Source organism: Myzus persicae, unplaced genomic scaffold, assembly GCF_001856785.1.
Source record: "Myzus persicae strain clone G006 unplaced genomic scaffold, MPER_G0061.0, whole genome shotgun sequence".
Taxonomy (NCBI): domain Eukaryota; kingdom Metazoa; phylum Arthropoda; class Insecta; order Hemiptera; family Aphididae; genus Myzus; species Myzus persicae.
The window spans coordinates 436,673-462,426 of record NW_019100769.1 but is presented as its reverse complement, the minus strand read 5'-3'; the positions used below and the strand labels follow the sequence as shown (position 1 = coordinate 462,426).

General features: G+C 29.4%; 1 protein-coding gene across 2 annotated transcripts in view; it reads right to left on the bottom strand.

The window, feature by feature from the left end:
• The window catches only part of LOC111042878 (max dimerization protein 1-like), a 170,292-nt gene extending 150,366 nt beyond the window's left edge, over window positions 1-19,926 (bottom strand). Inside the window, exons 1-3 of one of the 2 annotated variants that reach the window (XM_022327594.1) lie at window positions 18,981-19,926; window positions 18,776-18,869; window positions 14,944-14,973 (exon numbers count right to left, since the gene is read on the bottom strand). In XM_022327594.1, the coding sequence (XP_022183286.1) occupies window positions 14,944-14,973; window positions 18,776-18,869; window positions 18,981-19,035 (179 nt within the window). In that variant the 5' untranslated portion in view covers window positions 19,036-19,926. Of the gene's footprint in view, window positions 1-14,943; window positions 14,974-18,775 lie in introns of both variants that reach the window. The other variant, XM_022327593.1, reaches the window with a different exon arrangement.
• Window positions 19,927-25,754: the final 5,828 nt, after the last annotated feature.

The following is a 25,754-nucleotide window of genomic DNA, read 5'->3' as shown; positions in this document are numbered from 1 at the left end:
AACTCCTTGCGTTTCGATGAAATTTTTAATGCCTATCAAAAATATAAAAATATAATGATCAGTACGATATAACACTAAATTCATCCAATTTACACAATAAACAATAGAACATTATTTCTAAACATAGATGCAGAAGTATAATAATTTGTACAAATATTATTCATTTAAAAATACAATACATAATGGCACCCACATATTATTATTTTGTTACTACTTAGAACTTATAATTAATACAATTATACAAGTTATCTTAACAAAAATAAAAATAAATTATTTTTCTAAATTCATCTTAATAAGTTCCTGCATTAAATTATATTTCAAATTTAAAAAATAAACATGCCAATGTAAGGGAATTGTAGTTATAAAAATTTAAAAATTCAATATTATCTATACAGTGTAAATAAAACTACTTAAAGTTTACAGTCTAGTGCGGTAGTGCAAACAACTTACATTTACGAAAAAAAAATAGCAGTACAAAATATGTTTATTTTCTTAATATTAATCGAATTTAAAAGTCTTAGGGTATAAATTTGTATTTTTGTAAAATGCCATGTTTTATAAATGTAATGTACAGATTAAATAATAATAAATTAATCATGAAATAATTACTTTTACTAAATTTATCAAAAACGTAGAAGTTCAATCAAATAACGAGTAGGTTTACTTATGAAAACTAATCATAGTAAAAATTAATTTAGGTAAGATCTAAAACACATATTATTATTTTTATTGTTTGTTAAAGAAAAATCTAAATCATGTCAGGACCCAATAAATTAAAACAAAAACAAATTCTTCGAAGAACAACTATTATTGTATAATTAAATAAAAATGTGTCGAAAATAAATCATAAAATATTATAGACAATAAAAGTAGAGGTGAAATGTGTTAACAAAAACATTGCACCTATACAACAGTATTTTAGTAATACTACAGTAACGCATTAAAATAGTAAGTATACTATCTGAACCCTAAGAGCAGCTGCTGGATGATTGAAACCGTACACGAATGTTATTGGTAGATACCGATGGAATACACACACAAGTTTCGTTTTGTATACAGTGTAAGTACCTATACCTACCTACGGCGTGGAAGAATTTTAAGATTTTTTTTGAATTGAACTGCATCGCCAGCGATCATCATCACTATAAACTATATGGTTAGTTACGCGTAAGTATCATCGTCATCGTCATCATCATCGTCATAGTCATCATCGACATCGCAATCACGGTTGCTCGGCCCTACGTTGCCGACAAGGTGTCTCGACCCCGTTTGAGCGTGGCAACGATCGTGTTGCAGAGACTGTCGGTGAACAAGACCGGCAACGTCGCACGGCGAGCTGCTAGGCGCTCACGGTCGTGATTTCCCCCGCAAGCACTGCTGCCTGCCAGCCAGCTCGGCTAAAGAGGAGGAACACGCGTATCGCCTGGGTCCAGTGGCGGGCGCGGTTACGGCGGACGGATGATTCGACAACGTCGTATCATCACTCTATACTTCGACCATAATGTTTTGCTTGATCGCGCGAATGCTCTCGGACTACGTAGGTTTATTTGGAACTCCTCGAAGGATTAATTTAAACATTAGGTGTAGGGTACACTATATAAATAGCAATCTCAAAGATGTTGCGTGTCTCACATCAAATTTATAAATGTTAAGATGATATCTCGAAGAGAAAAAACAGATTTTTATGTGTAGATAGTTTTCCTGAAATAAAAATAACAATACTTGATGTTGACGACTGCAATTTAATACAGACTTTACAATAAAGTGGAAAATTGATATTTATTATATAAATTATATCAATTCAAAAGTTATAACAAAATATAGTATTGGAAATTCTGATTTCATCAAGACAGCTCATTACAAATTACAATAACATACTATATAATATATGGCTATTGTATCTCCCACAATTTAGTACACATTCTGGTAATTAAAATGCTTAAGAATAAAAACAGATCGGTAAAAAAAACTCCATTTTTATTCTATGCCTACCATATGTGCTTGCTTTTAACAACAATTTAAACGATTGGAAAAATAAAGGAATATTAATATGATAATATTATTTATGAATTGTGATATGGCAATAATATAATATTGTCACTACTACAACAGGCATTGATCAAATATAGTATGTTTATTTAATAAATTTCACTAAGAATACATAATACGAAATCAAAGATTGGACGATACTGCATTAGATGTATTAGGTATATTGTACATCCACAATTGCACGGTCAAGGCATTACAAATATTACATGGCCAACATTTTCTATATAAAATACGGCTATTAATACATTTTATTTTTTTCGATAAAAAATTAACAAATTGCTGTGAAACAGTGGTAAAAAGGTACACAGGTACATAAAATATAAAATATAATTATGCAAGGTACATGAAACATTATGTTATGCCCATACTATAAAAAACACGCTAACTTCAAATTTCATAACATTATTTAATCTGCTTTATTTCTATAATGAATACGAAACTAACTTAATTCAACTTCTGTCTTTAGACATGTTTTTAGAAAGAGAAAATGTATTTTGTTTTTACATAGGTATAGCTCATATAACGAATAAAATTATATGTGAGACCAATATGTTTGACTTAATTTACTACTAGGAAGTTAGGGAGTATGTTGTACACAAATTATATTAAGATTGAAATTTTACTTATATACCTATTAGTGACAACGTACGTTTGATGAATTGATTATATTATATGAAAGTGCAAAAGATAACCGTCGATTCGGTAAGGATATAAGGATCTTTTTTATTCTCGAAATTGGCTTTAATGTATAAAATCATACAAGTCAGATCGTTATCATTATTCCACATGATGACTTTTAAAATGAACTAAGACAGACTGTACAAAAACCTCACATTATTTAATTGAAATAATTAAGAATTTTTTTTCAACTTTGAATTAAATATAGAAAAGGCTTACAATTTATCAAATTTTCGGGATATATAGCACCTAATTTCTGAAGATTATTACTCTTATATTTTTCTTATCCTTTTTCTCAATCTAGTTTTATTTGTGTGCATATATTGTATAGTACCAGATAGATGACCTTGTATACCTAGTGAATACGGTGTACATCCCTCTGACCTTCTCGAACCTTGTTTTGGTCAAACCACAAAATAAATTTCTCTGAATAATAACATTGCCCATTTTATTATAAAATCAATATTTTGAAATCTACTATTCAAACGCTATTTTTAATAATTGTAAATAATATATATGTTTAAAATACAAATTGTCCAGTTGGGTATTCGAATTACAAAGAGAAGTAGTCGATAAAATTACGTGTATACGTGATAAAGTTTTAGGAGAAATAATCTTCTTCTGTGAAATAGTGCACTCGTTATAATGAACTTACCTAGAACACATAATAACGTACATGAGAGAGTGAGTGGGAAACGCATTAATTATCATTACGAAAGAACGTCGGAAAATGCATACCATGTGTTTGCCACCCGACGTAAGTCCCGAAAAACTTTGTATCGTTTTAAAAGCTAACAAGTACCATAATGGGCACACGCTGAACGTCATCTAGGTTTAGTTTTTAACAAATTTATTATGTTTCTAAAATATATAGGCAGTTTTAGACTCCAATAACCATTTGGCAAAATATTTTATAAAATAAATAATCTGATAATAATGAACATTTAAAAATGATCATACATAGACACATAGTTTACCATAGAAAGATATAAAACAAATTACCATGATTTGATACTTCTATAAGAACTTAAAAAATTAATGATAACAATACGTCGAGATCAGTGTGCATAATATAAAATGAATCAATAATGAACTTACGACAATCTACAATTATTTATTAACTGTTTATTTTATATTAAATTAGTTATCTAAGCTTTAAAATTTAAATACAATCAATTAATTTGTCAAAAATAATGCAAGTTAATCAATTAGTTTAAAGCAAAAGATATAATCATCAAAATTGAAGTATTTAAGTTTAAACTGACTATAACAAGTTAAAATTAAATAAAAACCAACATGATCTATCGAATCTTTAAAGAATATAATAGTTATTAATTTATCATTATGGTTAGTGTTAACATATTATATATTATCTTAAATCTTTAAACAACAGGTCTGATTTGGCTTATTATTCTTTATTGTTTTTTTTTTTTTTTAGGGACATAATATTATTTTAAAATGAGCATAATATAAAGTCTGGTTTAAAATCCAGATAATGCGATGCCGAATAATAACACATTATGGTTATAGTTCAACAAATAAACTAATGGTTCTACTTAAATGGCTTCGAGAAAACATATTAATTATCATTTAAAATTGTCTTTAAGTCAAACATTATATGCAAAACTGGGACTTAAATCTTAACTTATATAATTTCACATATTTTTACTTCAGTATGTCAAATTAATAAAAAAATTAACCACAGGTTCATTTTACTTAAAATTGTAATTTAATTAAAATAGAAATACCTTTAACTCGTTGTTTGAACAAAAAAAATATAAATATTACACCTATAAACATATTTTAATAAAGCACATGTTATATGAATAAATAAAGTGTCTATATGGTGTAAAATAATTTAAAATACATATATATTTTTTATATATATATTATAAACAGGTACAATTTTTTTTATTGTTCTTGTTAGTAGAAACAAATTTAAGCTTATTAATTTGTGAAACAGCTAATATAATGTAAATATATATTAACTTCCGGACGCTGGTCATTATGCTTTAAAATGCATAGCCTATAATTAGTACAGTATTTAGGCATGCGGTGTCAGATATTGTAAAATATCCCATAACAAAGCAACTTTTTTTTAAATGACTAAATAGTAATAAAATGTTGTACATGTCAATAAATATGTGTATTATAAAATAAGCACTCTATTCGGTTGTATTGTTGTTTTTGAGCAACACATTTTTTTTAATACTGTTCAGTTGTAAAATATTTATTGTCTTTATCGACTAGAATATTATTTTTTAGTAACTATAACAATTCATTTGGTTTTTTTATTATTATTATTACTATTATTTTTAACCCGACCACTGTTTAGTAATAAATTACTACACACCACACGGAACAGAGAGAGAAAAGTATATTATATAAAATATATTATAGTGCATTGACACGGGTTTATATTTTAACCAAATTTTGACGGAAATGAGTAATTTTATAATACACAAAACGATATCATCTAGTAAACAACTATTATTATCCAATTTTAAAAGTATATATAATATATATTGTATATAATATATATACTAGGTACGTCCAATATACGGCGCACAGTGCACACGTTACGGACACATAAGCATTCAAGGTGATTTAAGATTTTAAACTACCTACCTATATAAGAATGGAAATAGATTGGACAAAATGTATACATCAAAATACTAACAATTCAAAAGTTGAAAATTTATTGATTTCCTGCTTTTTTTTATTATAATTATTTTCTGGTTTTTTTTTTACAACCCTTTCACCTAACCGCCATCATTACATAGGTACCTCGCTTCCTCGTCCCTCATCACGATGCGAGTTTTCTGGTCTTTGAATATTTATGTACGCTATATGGATGGTATGCAAATGTTTGTGTATGTAGGGACGCGCATTGTGCAAATATATACGCCACAACGGGCCGTTGGCAACAGCAACGTTGGCGGACATACAAAACGTCGTCGCGGGACGAGGCGGGAAAAGAAGAAGACACGCGGGACGAACATTCAAGTGGCCTCTCAGGCGACAGGCGCTTTCTTCTTTATATTTCCATATTTATTATTAAATAATTTATACATATACGTACACAAAGTACAAAAATGTGTGTGTGTGTGTGTGTGTGTGTGTGTGTGAATACGAGAAAGGAGGTGTTTTATTCATCTACTCTACAACAGACAAGATTAAGCGAAGGCGCGTACCTATATTTACGAAATTGGTGCTCGAAAACGTCGCGTACAATTTGGTTGTCGATTCAGTCTGCCACAGGTAATATAATAGGATGCGGCAATGGCTTTAGCGAAAACCATAGAAACGACGAAAGGACCTAGTGATGGCCTGATGATGACGGGAGGTGACCGAGTGTCGGAAGACATGCCTATGAAGAGAGTATAGGTTCGTTATTATAATACATAAATAATTTTACAACTTCCTTTGATATACCAGCATAAAAATACAATTTAATTTTACAAGAGCACATCGAAAGAAACTCATGCAGTTTGTATTATATTCAATATTATAACATGTTCTCCGAATTTTTTGTTGTTATCAACGACGGAAATTAGTGTAAAATCATAAAACGTTAAAAATTGTAGACATTTAAATAAATGTATATTACATCCTAAAATATATTTTATTAATTTACAATCCATGGCCCATGCTTCAGATTGCTTTTATAAAATGAATATTTTTTTATAATATTATAGACACAACATTTATGCAAAATAAATCTATTTTGGGCGATAAAAGTTCGTTAATAATGGTCATTTATGCACTCACACAGTGAGCGAATGACTCTCCATCTCATTATTAATTCATCGAGCTCTCACGAAACCATTCTCTACTATACGAGAAAAAACCATCTTTGGTCTCCTTGGTCGATCGTATACAAAAAGGGATGCAAAGAGGATTATTAACGAACCGTATGGGACTATGGGTGGAAAGGATTTGCATTTACACAACAAATAGGAACTCTCTCTATATCAAGGTTATTTTGGATAATTCTGGTGTTAAAAATTTGCATCAGTTAAAAAGGGGTCAATCGTGATGTCGAATGTGTTTCCCGAGGGAATACGATAAGTGAAAATGGAATTGATTATTTATTGAATAATAAAAATTGTTAATATTTGATATTTAGAATAACTACTAAAAATCTTCAAGGAAAATCATCATTTATTCTTATTTTATTTACATTGAATGATTTAGATAAAAATCGGTTGATTTGTGTCGTAAAATAAAAAGGTATAGGTCAGTTATTGTTCACTACATTTGCGTAACAGCGTAAAGCTTGATGTTAGCCAATTCTTTAGTTTCAAGGTGACAAATTCATTTATAAAATGCATCACGGTTCAAAACTTGCATACATTTATAGTAACAGATATTTATTTTCATTTTCCCATAAGTAATTTATATTTCCATATTCTAGTTCTTACAATTTTTTAGATAAAATATTCAAACTAAATTATGATAAAAAATAAAAAAATGAATAAACCGATGCTTCATTATAATAGAAAATCCATAGAACATCAATCATATTTATTTAATGTTTTAAATCACTTTCCATTGGAAAGAGAAAAGAAATAAGTGTAATACATCAACAAGGAAATAACTATAACTTTTTCCCGCATTTTATTATTCAAATTCAAAGCTTTTACAATAATGCTAGAAAAATATTTTTACAAACAAAAAAGAATTATACAGACAAGCATTTCCGAACAAATTTGCTTGCTTTCATACAACGTCAAAGATTTGTTGTAAATATGGTGATATGATATTGGCTGACAAGCGCATTAGTGAATCTTAGAGCATTAATTGTTGGGCAGATGCTAACTTATATTATTTAGCATAATACTATAAAGTAGTAATATGAATTAATCACCTTTATAATATTGCATACATTATAATTTTATTTAGTTTATGTGGCAATATATCTTATATTTAAAATGGTTTTAGTGCATACTAGTGTTCAATGCGTCCCTATTGTTACTATTAAAAAATGTGTATATATTTCAGTGTTCAATGTCTAAAAATTGAATTTAAACTCAACATACAATAGGAGACTAATTAAAGTGTATCAATAATATTGGCGTTTATATTTAAAATATAATACATTTACATAAGTAGGTAAATCAATATAAACACGTATGGCAATTAATAACACCATAGTATGAAGGCTATAAAAACTATTTTTTATTTATATATTTATCCATATAGGTATATCTATATGTATTTTTTTTTATCAAAATTCAACTAAATTGCTTATCGGTAACAGTCCAACAATGTAATTTGACCTCGTCTACGCTTGATAATGAACTTAAAATTACCTAAACTTGTTTTGATAAACATAAGAGGCATTAAGTGTCTCAATGTTAATTTCCGGAATGTGTTAATGTCTGCTCGGAGTTTCGATTAAGATTTTAGTACATGTAACATTAACATTCGTACAATCATAGTAAATATTATTATAGCCATTGAATAGCAAGAAACGTAGTTTGTTAGGTACCTATTATAAGTATATGTATAATTTTGTAATGGGTGACTAATATTGTATTTTAGTTTTCGTCAAAATTTATGATTCTGACTGAAATCATGAAATAAACTAATTTCAATGATATTTGTGGTTTTATTTGTTGGAACAGTAAAAATGCTTCAATTTTCAATCTTGATAATGGTTTTTGATGCCAATTTTTGAGGGTCATAACTCAAAAGTAAAAAAGCAGTATAGACTATTGATTAAATTACTCATTATTCATTCTACCTATTATTCAGAAAACTAGCTGTAAAATAGTAGGAATAACATTGATTTCACCTACGAGCAAATTAGTTGGCAATATTAATTTTTCTTCACTCCTTTAACGACAAATATATAAATTAAAATTCATCAGCTGTCTGACCCTATACGAACTTTTTTACAAATAAAACTTTGAAAACAATATAGCTAGTGTTTAAGCAACTTATAAAATGTCTTTTATTATGAAGGTATGTTTATTTTTTTCTTACTATAGGTAGGCTATAGCTATTTAAAAATCCAATAATTATGGGAATTACAGTTATAAACTGTACATGCATTTATTTTAAAACGAATAGAGCCGAATAGACTATACCTATATCGTTATATTCAATATGAAGAATAAAATATTTTGAATTCTCAGCTTAGTAAACATTATGATTTACACAATTCTTACACACATCAATATGTATTTTATATCAAACAACTAACAAGGATTCCCTTATTTCTTCTATCTAAAACACAGTTTTTACCAATAAATATTTTCGGCAGCTAATGTATTTTTTTTTTTTAATTAAATCGGTATTTACATTATTTTCCGCATATTACATACTTTCCTTCTACACAATAAAACGATTCCGTAAGACTGGAAATAAAACAGATCCCAGCAACTGCGGCCACAAACAGTTTAAACAAGATCGTCGGGACACTAGCACAGCCACCCCACACATAATATAATAGGCTCGATAATAGGCCTCAACCACTACCACCATCGTTGACTATAATAATCGACGCCCACGTGATGTACATACGAAACAAGAGGTCGTAACTACTATAAAAAAAATTATATGTGCCGGCATAGCGCGGGCTCGATGTTGTGTTAATGTACGGACTAACAAAATGAATATATTTATAAGTTCATAAGGAGTGCAAAGGTCTATAATGGCTCTAGTACTTGCAGAGAAGTATATGTAAATTGTTTATCCTATATATATATAATAGCCATGTAGAGTGTCAGGTAAAACTGAGTATTACTAAAATATCTAAAAGTGTCAATAATTAAATTGTATTTAGACGGCACTACTTAATGTATAATATATGTAAGCAAAGCTAAACGATGAACTCATACCCAAAAAATTCAAAAAGTACACGAAAACTATATAATATGTGGTTAATTAAATTGAGTTTTACAATTTAATGTTTAAACATATTTGCCCTAGCAAACAAAAACAAAACATTTCACGTTAATTGTGGCAAACCGATTTGTATTGAGTTAAAAATAATAAAAATAAGAGAGGATGAAAGTTATTATTATTCTATTACACGCTTATACACATATTAATGTAAGGAATAAAAAGCTAATATAATTTAGGACAACTAATTATGAACTACCTATATTTTTTCTCGATTTATTTGTTTATTTGTTTATTTCACTTATAATTGTAATAGTCGAAAATTAAAAATAATAATGAATGTAATTTTTGAAAAAATTGAATTTAAATAGTTATCTACTTTTAAAAATATTTGTATTCCTCAACACATGCAAAAGGCAATTGTGATATGTAAATACAGCCCAGAGTGATTTTATGTTCAAACGGGTAAATTATAAAAACTAATTAATAGGATAAACCATGTATTCAAGAAAAAATGGTAATATTAAGCATTTAAATATTCTTACAGCAAAAGTTATTACAATGACTAGAATAACCAATAACACTTATATTTTTTATGTATATAAAACTATAACATATTTTATTTTATAATATTTTCAATAATTGCTTGACACTTTAAAATGTAACAGCTATTATCAAAAACATGGCTGATCAAAAAAAAAAATTACTATAAACATAAAAAGTAACGTACGACACACCTAGTTTGAAAATAAATGTAGTTTTAGTTTTCTATTAAACTCTAAGCCTTATTACATTTTTTTTGTTTTAATGTCTTCAGTAAATATACCTACGCTATACAGTACTACATATCTCGAAAATTCAAAAATATAAAATATTACCTACATAACATTTTGTTTTTAGCAGGTTTTTTACTGACCTAAAGTTAAATACACATATAATTTATTAGTTTAATTGATATTGCCTACAAATTAAACTACACTATTTATCATTTAAGTAAACTAAATCACTTAGTTTGGAAGTTGAAAGATAAATTATTAGTTTAAAACTGTTTAACAAAAATACCTAGGAAATAAAATGATGAACCAACAAAATAAAAATAAATAGTCACTCGATGATTGATCGAGTTGACTTTACGTATGATGATAGCCATTGATGGGTTGTTACTTTTTATAAAAGGCCAAAAACATTCAATACTTCGAAGCATGCGTTCTAAATATTATATTTATGTCAAATTGAACGGTGCCTATTTTATAAGATAAAAAATAATACAGTAATTCTATTAAAAATATCATGTTCAATATAAACGAACAAAAACCGAATACCTCGTTTAAAACATATAAGTAGCCGTAAAGAAAAAAGAAAAATCACACAGAAAATAAGAATCATAATTCACGATCTAGGTGGATGAGTGCCAAATGCGCGTTGCCGACGATTTATGACACGACCGGCCGCCAGGGCCAAGGCACGCGCCAACACAGTAGCAGCCTGCTGCCCAGTCGACCGCTTGTTTTTTATTATTATTCGCCGCGGAGCACTGCTGACCCGTTTGCCGCGAATGCGCGCGCAGTATGCGTTTGCATACAATTGGATGACCACAAGGCCAATACTGCATGTCGTAGAAACGATAATAAAGAAAGGAATATAATATACAGCGTTGAGCGTAATGCATCTACATAATATTATGTAGGTCGTGTTATCTTGAAATGATAATTTTTTTTATCAATGTGCATGCAACTGATTAAAAAACGCATCATACGTAAGTACGAATGTACGATCAATAAGCACCACGTTCGTTCGCTTGAGGAAGGTCAAGGTTCGAACCTAGGAAGGGGAACTCTAAATCCCAACGTTATTATAGCTATTATTATAACTGTAACATGTGAAGTGTTCAGCGTCGTATTAAACTGTATGCATACATTAAAATACGTGCATAAAAAGTTGTTTGTTTTCGTGAGTAATTAATTTTAGTGGCAAAGCTACATCACGGCGTCCAGTGTAAGTATGTTTTATTTAGTCAACGTTTTTACTATATTTTATTATTTTAACATCATCAGTATCATGTTTACTGTGTGGTTGGTGTAAGTATGACTTCAATAATTCATTGAAGACTCATTATCACATCAACGCCAGCCGTACAGTGAATACATTTCATCCAAAGATAACCTTTGAGCCATTAAGGTACAAATCATCAGACTAAATTAAGAAGCATACTCTTCATTCTGCATGATACCTGAATCTTCAAAGTCCTAGACGGCTAAACGGTGTTCATTCAGGTTCAATATATTAAGTAGATACACGGTCATATATACCAACCTATCTTAAAATTGAAAGTGTTTTTAATTCTTAAAATATAGGAAAATAATTGTTTTCGTATATTACCGTAGGGGTAGCGTTACAAACAGATTACATAATATTGAAACTTACAACAAGCCATTAGTAATTATTATACGTACGGTATAAACTGAAATAGTTAATTAAAATTAATCAGACCTAATACATATTTTTGTTTTGTTATCAATACAATATGATATAGATTATATTATGCTATTATGTAGATGATACTTAAATCAAACGACCCTGTTTTTTTTTTAAATTAGAAAACTAATTTAGAAAACTAAACGATTTATGTTGTTATGCATCCAATTCCTCAACTATATTATAATATTAGTTATTTTATGAATTGAAACGATCACGACGTATATCTTAGTAAAAATCAATGTCGGAAATTAAAATTTAAAAATCAATTATTGCTTTCAGCCAAATAGTATAACATGAGTATCTATCAACTACACGCATGCATCTAAAACGTTATACAAAACCATCAACAAGACCACTCCCTATAGGTCGATTTTTTTTTTTTGAAGGGTGTTAGTTTGACCAAACTTTTTGCACGATAAACTTGCGGTATTGTGCAGAAAAAAGGGAAAAAATCGATTCTTCTAACAATAAAAACGTTATCTGGACAATCCTCTTTCCCCGCGTGAGCTGCTCTGCCATCATAATTACTGTGCACAACCATTCGATCGGGGTTATAAAAATATATAATACCTGGTCATTTTATGGACGCTATAAAATTAAAACTGTCAACAAGAATAGATGGGATGTTTTCGAATGAATTTTTAGAATTTACTACCGCCAAAAAGCGAATCTGTATAAAGTATAAATGCTTAGCTTAATGTTTCCAAACCCGTCAAAAAATCTAAACGGCCACGCCCGGATATCGTATATTCTTTCTAATGTTTTCATAATTGAAACTTTATTCAACAATAAAAAATTCGCTTGAAGTCTATTAAATATAAAATATACAATAGTTAACGAATCAAATAAACTACAGTATAAGCAACTGTATCAGCTTAAACTAATTAATTTTTAACTATGTGTCTATAACGACTAACAAGTAACGACGTATTAAAGTTTCTTTTTAGTATTCAGAAATTAGAATCCATAAAGTATCTAAATATTTTAACAATGCAATACAAAAATATTGCAATAAAAAAGTGTATTCAAGTGAAAAATATATGTTTATTTTCAAAATGTAATAAGATTTAAGTTCCTGAACTGACTTCAAAAATAGTTAGGCAAACAAATAAATGGTATTTTTAAACATGTACAAGTAAAATATATTGTAGTATTATGATAATTTAATAACCTATAGGTACTTTAAGATCATATTTATTTGATAACTAGAAATTAAGAAGTAATCATAATTATTATAATATTTAAATGACATAATATTATATTTCAATATTTTATTGGCAATGTGGAAAAAAATTAATTTTATTATATATAGGGTAATCAATCTTAATTTATTTATAATCACTTTTAATTTGCCAAAAAAAAAAATAGTAATAACAATATCGTCACAGTGGCTAACAAACAACGCGATTCGTATTTCTGGTGCACTTCCAAATAATTAAAAATTTTAATTTAAAACTAATAACAAAATAAAAATAAATATTAAAGGCTCGGTAAGCTATATAACACAAGTATACATATATATATTATATATATATATATAGCTTTATAACCTACCTACTAATATTTACCAACAAATGCAATAATGTATACACTATATTCTTATAGAAAACCCTATGTCAAAAGATATTTCCTATGTGAATACCAATATGTAACTATTTGTTATAAACTGTCATACATTTGTATATTTTAATTAATATCCAACGCATCAATTCGCGTTAAAACTCATTTTACACTTATATAACATAACATAATATACAATGGTATAAATGATTGAGCATTAATCATCTGTAAAATGATTGTTTTAATCGTGGTATATTAATCATGATATATTTATTATTTATTTTATAATTCATTTGAAAACATATTTGTTTGTTAGTAAGTCATCACTCATCGATGGAAAAAAAATCACACCAAACTTATGGTAGGTACCTAGGTACTTCTAATAAAAGTAGTTCAACAAATACTGATTATTTATTATTTATGAAAGGCTGATCGAACAATACAAAAGTCTCAATACTTGTATAATCACTACGGGGTTTATCATATTAGAAGACCGATGACCCCGTTTAATATTTCCTCCACTCTTTTCATGCCAGTACTCATAATAATAGTTATCGTCTTAGCGAAAGTTTTTCCGCGTAGGTAACTATAAACGAACATTATTTGCCAGCTTCTTATCTGAGATTAGAAGTTTTTTAATATGCCTTTTAGTTATTTTTAATTTAATGTTTGTTTTTAAGGATTAACTATTTCTAGTTATTTCAGATATACTAAATAATCTAATAAAGAACCTACATAATATGCATAAATATTAAATAATATATGTAAGAAACCGTAACACATATTTTACATACAATCAAAAATTTAACAAAACTACTAGAAACCATCATACCATCATATACCTACTTCATTTAAATCATAAAATTTATGTGTTATACTACCTTATAGAGTTGATATATTATTAGTTTAAAATATACTTGCATATATTTATATTTTATTATTATATTATAACTATTCATAAATAAATCACATGTAATTTTTATTTATCCAATATAATTTACAGAAAGAGTGTTCGTAGCTATGTATGAGTTAATTCAATTTGTTCTCCTCTTACTCGAATCGTTTTTTGATAATGTGTAGTATAATTATAAACACGAGGTACTTAAAGCCAAAAATAACAATGATGATATAGAAAAACAGAAAGAGATAGGCGGGCAGGAAAAGAAGATAGTATGTTCATAACAACCGAGAGAGTATTTGGCCCTTTGCCTCTTGAAATGAGCAATAAATAGTATATGGCTTATGACCGACTTTAGATATAGTTTGAATTTGCTGTATCATTTGCTTATTATCTATCGAGGATAATAAAAAATACAAATGTCTTACCTGTTTTTCTCCAGTTCATTATGAGTTGTTCTGTAACAAAAACAAACAATAAATTAACTAATAAATATAATACTAGCACATCAACATTTACGTAATGTTTTACCCTTAATTTTTTGTAAAAACACCATTGTTTGGCTTTAAGCCAAAACCTCAAAATGACATGCTCAATAACTGGGCCACATGCATATAGTTATTTAAAAATGTAATACATGAAAAAACAATATATATATATATATTACATAGGTTACCTATACAGAGTTAATCAAAATTAAATAGATTACAAGATGATCAATAAACAATGAAACAATAACATATTTTGTGATAATAAACCATAATATTCGAAAATATGTAAACAGTAGTGGGTGAACCTTATGTCTAGTTAGCTATATAGCTTATTAGTAATTTATGAAGTTCAAAGAACTCAATGTGTTCAATGTTTATATTAGTAACAAAAACAGGAAAATTAATAAAAAATTATATCAATCCTAGAAAATGGTAAAATAAATCGAAAAGCCTGGTATTTAAGATTATTATTTTTACTAATTACAAAAATTACAATGAGATGATGTGAAAAATAAATAGGACTTATCAAAACTGGATTTTAGTTCATTTTAAATTTCAGTTTTTTTTATATTTTTTTGATGTGTACATTTTTTGTTAAGAAACCGTTATTGGACCAATAACTACTCTCCACTCAATAACTTATTTATAGCAACACATAATAATAGGTAATTATTCTTTATAAATCATTGTTTCAAATCTTTGGAAGTTTATAAAAAAATTGTGAAAATTAAAATTTTTGCTTTAATAGTCTATAATCATTAAAATGTTTAGTTAGCACTATTTTTAAAAAGTATAAAATCTTAGATTAAATTTCTTCACAATAAAATGATAAAATGTCAATCTAGTAACCGATATTGTAGGTAAATGTTAGATTTGAAATGAACTGTAAAATGTATGTTAGGTATATACGATTATTTGTTATAGGTATGTACAATTAATTGTAAACATTTGAATATAATTTTCATAACATCCAATTGTTAATATAAATATCCACAATATTTTAAAGTTTACTCACAATACTAAGCTACTGAAAATCGTTAAGCCGAGAATTTTTATTTTAAAAATGTCGAAAAAGCAAGCACCTACTTAGTTACATTTATATTCTTAATCGAGTGTGTAAATAAAAATAACTCAGAAAATAACTTATTTTTATGAAACGTTGTAAAATGTACACAAAAACTGCTTTACAAAACGAGTTGATTACCAATTATTAATGCTACTATATCTAAAATACACACCTATACTGAATTAGTCTATCTTTAATGATTTTAAAAGATAAGGTGGTAGGGATTTTGCTCTGACAAAACCCTAAACACAACGTAATCGGCCGCTAACATTTGGTAACGACAAAGAGGTCAAGGGCAATAAGGTATTTTATCATTTATTGTATAGATTTAAACATAACGCTCCTAGTCGATATTTTGTTCTGTTATTTATTACACGAAACACATAAAGTAGACATAAACAGTAGTACCTACAGCTATTTCTTTTTAAGAAAACCTCAAAATGAAACTAAAGGTTTAACTGTTTTATATACCACTGCATAGTGTAAAAATAAAGAAAAAGTTTCTTGTAAAAACTTCAATTATTTCAATAGAAACTTTTTGTTACATTTGTAATTAAAAATTAAAATACCTACTACCCAATATAAACCTATAATATGATTGAAAAACAAAACTTTCATAAATACATTTCAGATTTCATTCTATCACTATACCTAGATATAAGAAAATATGTATAGGAAAAAACCTGATAAAATATTTTATACTACGGGGTTGAAAAACTACGGAACACACCCTCAGCCGTATCAGCAAAGTGTAAACACCACGGAGGAGTGTACATACATGTGATAGCAATTTCCTTTCCGGAAGCCTTTGTCTGGTGTAAGTTATCAACTATAAGAGATGCTTTAGGGTAGGGATGGAGAAGATAAAATAAGTAGATCTTCATAATTACGAAGAAAAGTTTAGCGAAATGAGATGGTAGAGCAAGAAAGAAAAACACAAACATCAGCTTAAAAGAAAATGTGATAGTGTCATATTAGACTTCATATTTTTTTTTCAAAAATATATTCTTCTCTTTAAATGAAGAAAGAAAACTAAAATTAGTTTCAACCATTAAAATAATTAAATAGAGAAATTAAGTAAATGGACTAAAAACTTGGAGTAAAAAGTTTACACTTGGTGATAATTCTTTTTCTCATTTTATGATAATAAATCTGTAAAAATTAAGTAGGCACAATCACAAAAAAACAAAAAAATCTATATTTTTATTTCATAATCTTTATGAATCTCTAGGTATATATATATAAATATTTGAACAAATACAATTATAAGTGTCACATAAACTAATTATAGTTTATTATTTATTAACATTTAAAGTTTATAAAAGGATAATAATTATGAGTAGGTATTGAAATGTATAAATAAGTAATTTTCTTAATAGGGGAGCTAAATTTTTTACCCAGAACACAATAAAAAATATCATAAATAAAAATGTATTAACTGTAGTTAATAAAATGTTTATAGTATTTATTACCTATAAAATCCAATTTTGATAAATAATTAATTAAAAATAAATTTTAGAATACCATTATGACTTCGATAATATTGATTAAAATGTTAAAACAATTTTAACGCAACATTATATCAAATATCGACATAATATCGTCATAGTATTATGATTTATAATCCAATTCAACAAAAAAAAACCTCAAAAAAATTGTATTCAAAAGTAATGATAAAGGTATAAAATCATATACTAATATTTTCTGTCAAAACGATTTACACATAAATATACTATACAAAGTACTCGTAAGTGATTGAATGGAAACATCAAAATTAATATATGTACAAGAGTTGGGTAGAATGAGAGAACGCTGGAGTAAACAAAAGAAAATTATAAAATTAAAGTATTAAAAATCTGAATGCTCGCAGTATTCTCTATAACTAGTGTGTAGGTAGCCGAACGAGGTGCCGAAGTATTTGCAAAATGACCTAACCTATCTTTTTTCTGTTTGTGCTCTTTATCTAACTTAAAATGTATAATGTCAGGTCGAGTAATAGATAGACATATTATTGTGTTTATCTATACTGTATCAAGACTTTTTATTGTCTCTGTCTTCTACTAGCTAATTGTTGTAGAATGAAAGAAAACATAGACAAATCCACAACAATTTTAAATTGTTTACTCTGTTTGGAATATGTTTGTAGTAGGTATAATAATTCCGGTGATAGTGAAAATATTCTCTGCACCTAAACTGCAAATATTCATATAAGTACCGAGGTATAATGCATACTACGTATTATGAGGTACATTATTATTATATATTATTGAGTCATGTGACTCGCATGGGTTTGCATCGACGATAACTAACTGTAACGGAACACTACGAGCTTCGAAGTAAAGTTATGTATTCCACTAAAGTTATCCGGCGGTAGTGGCGGCGGGGGAGAGGGATGGAATTGGTAGCGTTGTCACCCAGGCGAGCGTGCTGGCTCTATTAACCTTGACATTTAAAAGGTCACGTCACTACTTTTTCTACCCGTTTTGCCACTGCGCACAGCGATGTTCTATCCCTAACCTCCGTGTGTTATGCTACATGTCATATATTTTCTTTACATTTTCTCATGAATACCGTTTTCGTACACATTTTTCTTTTAACATTATAAACAATACACCGTATAAGGGAGCACACCATTCGCAACGCCGGGGATGTTAAGCCCGCGTTTTGAAAGGCGCGAAGTCAACACAAAAAGCTACCACTCACCGGCTTCCCTGCGACTTCTTCATCTTTGGCCTCTTCGAAGACCCTTTGAGATCGATCGTGATCGGCATCGGCGAAGCATATCCGTGTTCCGCTTCTGCAAAAAATACGACGGTGTTTACGCGGTCGGCGGTGGCGGCTCCGTCGGTCGAGGCTGCGGTGTCGGCGAACGGCGGCGGGGGGTACGGTGGCGACGCGGTAAACTTACCTCTTTCGCGCCTTTCCAGGTACTCGGCGGCTTGTAATAACGCAGCGATGCTCATATTCGACGGCGGCAAGATCAACACACACACAACCGCGGTAAGTTTACAATCAACACACACGCGTACCTACGCCCACGCACACTGCACAATCGGTCTAATAATGCGATTTTATAATATTATGCCTCTCTCTAGAATGCGCGTGTTCGCCTATATCTGTACGGAAACAAATTTACCGTGACGATAGATTCTATCGCGAGAGCTTTATTCGTCCCGGATTCGCGTAGGTATATTGCGGCGGTGGCGGCTGTCACACTGGTCGAAGATTTATAATCCTTTTTCGTATTAATAATTAATCTAATATTCTGGTATAATTTATTATCGAATTCTGGTAGGCAAATCGCGTGTGCTGAAATTAGTATAGGTAATACGATTATTATTATTATTATTATTATTATTATTATTATTATGCTGTGAATCAATATTTCGAGGACCAAATCGAAACCGGACGGGAACTTGTGTTGTTATATTCTTCCAGTGTCCCCCGGGGACGAAATGACAAGCACTATAGATCACGGACGCACGCGGCAACACAAACACACACGCACACAATTATACACACACACACACACACACACACACACACACACGAACACACGGGCGAACTCCACAGAGACGCGGGCCACTAAACGGTGGTGCGAGGGTAGAATGCGGCGGATGTAGTACGCACAACACTGAGATGGTCGGAGAAATAGAAAATAAACTTTTAATTCGGAAAAAACGCACGACACTCTAATGACAACAGCGTCGGTGGTGGCGACCGCGACGATGACGGCAATGACAATAACAACAACAACAATAATATGTAGCTCGACGGCTGCGGCAGCGGCGGCAGGCAGCGGCGGTACGTCGATACCAAGACTGTGTTCGCGACTGTGGCCAACGGGTTATTGACGTGTACCGCGGCCGTTGTGTGCCAGCGAGCCCACGACGGCGCTCGAACAAAACCGAATGGATCGAGGTGGCGGCGCGCCGGGGGGATCACGTGAAACGCACGCCGCGTACGCGCCAACAGCTGACCGTGGCCGCCGCTTTATGCGACGTGTACCGCCGCGCAACGCGTCGCCATCGCCATCTATCCGCCACTCCCGTACCGTCGCGTCGTCGAAGTCTATAGTGACAAAATATTTTATAGTAACCGAAATATCTAAACCAACTTCGTACACACTTTCATACAAAACGCAATAGGTAATTGACAATCGTGCTGCACCTACCAAGCTTGCGAATCGCACGACACGACAGCCATACAAATACGTAGTAGGTACCTATATAGTATATTACACATACTTAGTGCTAAGCATATGCCTACATAATCCCTCGTACAGTTATTTTGCCTACCTAAAATAGTTTAACAGTATCTGCTTAAAACTAAGCTCAAACGAAAGTGCAGTTAATAAACGTCACGTTTGATACTCTGAATTGTAAATTTATTTGTTGGATTCCGAGCATGTTTATGAATAATATGTGTTTCAGGACGTTAAGGCCTTAGGGGCTAAACCACAACTAGTAAATTATATACCTACCAATGGCCATTAGGATTTAGGGCCCTAACAGTTTTAAGGTGTTTCATGGTGTATTATAGTTATAACGACTTAAAATAGCTGAATTTAATACTTTATATAGGGCCCTCCGTTCTTACGCAACCTCTCTGGGTCCATTATAGATACTGCCTAAAAAATACATTAAACGTGATACAAAATGACGTGTAAGGTACTTCACGAATTCGACATAATATAACTACAGCAATTTTCAGATTATTTTCGAATATTATAACATTTTATTATAAGTCGTATTTTAAAGCCTAAATTTGGCAATGATTATGCATAACGTGATCTCATGCAACTGTGCAAGGCATACAGTCACCGCATATTACAATATTTTGTAGTATGTGCAATCAACCTATAACTCTGAGACCGAGATACCCAATAATTCATCTTATACATTCTAATATTCTATTATAAGTCGTATGAACGCATCGATCGTGACTAGTTGCTAATACGAGTGGGAGGGAGCGATATGGCGATAGTCACCCCCCTCCCCTTGGACAGTGTCTTATGCGTGATTCTAATATTCTATAATTGTTTACTATAATTGCAATATTATTGTAAGCTATACACATGTTTTCCAGCTATAGAATTTCACCTAATGTAAATCCCTCATAAATATAATAGTATATATACTAGTTGTATAACTCGGCGTTGCCCGGGGATAAATGTAACCGAAATGGTCAATCCATCTGGGGTGGATAGTAGTGATATTATGTGAACCATTTGTAAGCAGAAAGAACTAATTTGTGCTTATGATTTTAATATATTATCAATGGCGGGTAATCCACATTACATAAGAATTGGTTAAATCTATTACCTATATCTAAATACTAAATCTTCCTTGAATCTTCAAAATCGGTCAAGTATTTTTTGTCTCTATTGGCTTGGCATTACACTTTGCCTTTTATATATAAAATATCCATTACATTATCTAATATGTCTAACTTCTATTCGAATACTATTAAATGACCAGTCAGTTATCCTAAATAATATGAGTACAAAATTTGTTTCAAATTGGTCAAAAACTGTGAACTTGCATAATATGTGTCACATATAGATACAACCCGATTAATAATATTTATATTTGCAGAATATCTATTATAATATATCTATCTATAGTTTTCGTTTTGCTTCAGTTGAAATATTCTCGATTGTTTTTTTGTCAAAATCGGTCGATGATTTCAAGCTTTGCCTAAATATAATATACATAATTATATAATAGCCACAGTTACTACATTTTATATTTATATATAGGTAGATTACTTTTATTATACTAATTGACAAAATAAATACAATACAAAAAATTGTGTCCAAACATAATTAACAATGTTGTATTTTAATATTAAATCAGCTGCAACCCAATATACAAATTAAAAAATATTCGATTTTCGTGTACTGAAACAAAATGTATGTGTAAGCTGCCCTATAGCGACCTATATGAAAAATCCAATAGCTCTGCTAGTTGCTACTATTCATCAGATTAGGTTAAATAAATAGTTATTTATTAAATAATAGGTTAGTAAATATATATACCATAGAGGATAGTGACGAAGTTGAATCAACTTTTTATACTGCTGAATAATATATTAAAGATTTGTTATATTAAAATATTCATCTATTTAGTATTTAATCAACTGACATTCCAAATGTAAGCTTAAATATAAGCGTAAATTGATTTAACACCCGCCTCGTAATTTTTACTTACGTACATATATTCATAATATATTATGTATAGGTATAATTGGTAAGGTTAATTATATTATATAGAATGACAACATTAATAAGTGTTAAGGTATTTATCATTTTACACCTGATGCACCGAAAACCATGTTGTAGTTTCGATTATTGTACGACGCAAAAACATTATATGTACCGTTCCTATAGTATTCTATACACCCACACGACGAGTTCAGATCACTCAATAAACTTACATATGCGGCGTGAAACGTACGGTCATCATTCGAAGGAAAAACTTACATAAATCCGTCCAATAATTTACACTTGACGCACTCGGTTCACAAGAACAAAAAAATGTGGAAACGTGACAAGGGCGATACAACACGACGCCATGGACGGAAAAGCTCTACGCAACTGTTTGTCACGGTCGTTCATAACGGTTTATGTCAGTTTTGAGACAAGAAAAAATAAAACTGTATGCAGTTCACGAGTTTTCCATAATAATATGGACGGCTAATATCCGTTTTTTTTCCCCATTCGATGTATTTGTACCGTGGTTATTCCTATTAGCCTAGTCCTATCTGCTATTGTATTATCATTATAATATTATATTAGTATATATTATTATTAATATATTGTGTATATTGTAATTTGTGTGTAATATCGGACCACTATAATAGTTTGTCTATATTAAAAAAGCCAGAAATTAGAAAATTCGTTGTTCGGCTTATGACGGAGGACGGACGTTGATCGTTAATTTTAGTCTTCATGTACTATACAGTATACTTACCTTTATCTATTAGATAAGTAACACCAACATGTTTATTTTCATTTTACTAACAATTTAAATGGTTTCGTTATCATTCATTTTCAACCATTTAGCTGTCTGTAATATTATTTTGTTTACAAAACCGTATATAATAATGCTTTTTTAGCGAAATTGATTCTAGTAATTTTTCTACTACTAACAAAATATGATAATTCTAGACTTTTGAAATGTTCTCAAATTGTGTATCTATTTCAATACTATATGTAGAATAAAACCATTTTTAACAATATTTAACCACTTTTATATAAAAAATATCATTTTTAAATTTAATTTTATTTGAATCGAAAATCGAAAATAATAAGTATTATGTAAACACTAAACAGAAATATGCTCATGATTCTGGACCGTTATTATTTTGTTGTTTATATGGACTAGATAGACTAGAGAAGGCTTTTACTCTCATTTGAAGCTGTGGTTTTGTCTTAAGAAAATTGTAATTTTATTTTTCACTTTAAAAGGATTTAAGTATTTTTTCTCATTTTAGATTCTGAGTAAACAGAATATATAACAGACTTTATACAAAATGTATCAACAAAAAACGTATCACACATAAATAACTAAATAAAGTTTCCTTTATTTAGCTTAAAGCTTAACTTAGCCTAACCTCAGCTCAGAATTTAAATAAACTATGAGAATTAATCGAAGTGAAATGAATGGCCAATATATATTTAGATACTGTAAATCATTGACTCTTTTATAACTTAAATCATAAAAAAATCACATAAATAACAAAGCTGACCATTTTACTGCTGAAATAAATTAAATATAATTTGTAAGTTTGTTGTACTAAAAAAAAGACAGTACAATTATTGTTATAATATTGATCGATGATACCATTTTTTCAAACTCAATTCCGTATTAGCTTAACTTGTAATGAATTCCTTTAATTTGTTAAACCGTATTCATTACTTATTTACTTACGTATACCTAAAGTCGGACACTATTATCAATATTTAATCTATTTACCCTCAAAATAAATTAATAACAATTTATTAGGTATGATAGGTACACGATCAAAATCAAATAAATTGAACATACAAAGGTATTTTTATATTTTTTTGTATAGTTTGATATTTGAAAACAAAAACAAAGATTCTTTTCGTAACTCAGACTCCACAAGAAAATAATAATTCAAAACCGACTAAGGTCTTAAAGTTTACTATAAAGCTTATTTTCTTTATCATTTTTACTTACTATTTTTTCATCGCCAAACAGCGTTAAACCTTATTTTTGTAATTTTTGAAAGACAACAAATTTTGTATGTGTATTTTTTGTAGACTTACTACAGTAAGATCATCATAGTTTCTAGTGTTAGAGCTTCTAAAATAAATATAAAATACTTTTTAATTTTATCTTAAACCGACACAGATAAATTATTGAAAATTGAATTGTTGTTAAAGACTTGTTAAGTGTAATTTTCTAATTTATTATTACAATGTCTTAAAACATATAATAATTATTGAAATTGATAAAATACCTAAATGAAATAGAATACAACACATGTTCAAAAACACACAGTTTATAAATATATAAAATTGACACTTTCGTGTTTTTTTTCAATTAATACTTATATAGCAATAATTAATGTCTAATAGAATAATAGCATATAGAATATATCAAGTGTTAATTAAAATAAATATTAGGTACTAAGTAGGTATTTACTATTTTTGCACAATTAATGAAATGGCAAAATCATATCGAAACATATTATGGAATTTATTGTTTTTAAAACTTTTTTAAAAATATTTTAATACATTTTTAATTTCTTAAATTTATTTTATTATAATACGTAGGTACTTAACATATGTTATATTAGTATTAGAGTTCAAAAAATTACACATATAGTAAATTAAAAATTAATACAACGACATTATAATATTTAGAGCCTTATTCTATTGTTTAGTACAGGGATTGGTGTACATTTTTGTACCAGCGTGTCAAATAAAAATTTTGGTTGGATTTCGTTTTTCCTGGATGTCCACTAGTTCGATAACCCTTCAATTTTTTTTTCAAAAACTCTAATATTATCAAACTTACACATTCATGTGTATCACTAAAATAGTGTGCGCGTGTCATCGGTTCGCCATCTCTGGTTAGGTACTTTCATGCCTCGTAGTATGTGACATTGCCCGTGAATCCACGAGAAATTGGTTAAGCGATTACGTCGAATAATAAAATTATGAAAACGGTATATTTCGCACCGTCATTGATCGTCATCGACGATAACACATTTTCCAAGTAACTAGTATTAATACATTTTACTTAAAATATAAAATTATTGAAACAAAATATGTTTGACAAGTCAATAAGTTATATAACTATGTAGTATGTACCTAGAATTTAGCTATAATATTATTGGTACCGACGACCGACGTTGGCGATAACCGTTTCCTGGAAAAATAACCATTACTTTACTAGAAATTATTGAAAACAGAATTCAAGTACACCGTTCAAAAGTAAGCTTCCACAGGAGGACACGTTTCTAGCGTTCCTTGTTTAATTAAATGGAGGAGAACGCTGAACTCTATGAAAAAATGATTAACCTGCGCCCTCTCCCCCCACATTCAATCACTGATATGTGATGTATTTTGGCAAACATTAGTTCAACTATGTATATAGTTTACTATGTGTATTACAGGTCCAAATTACAAAATATTCTTGGAATTACA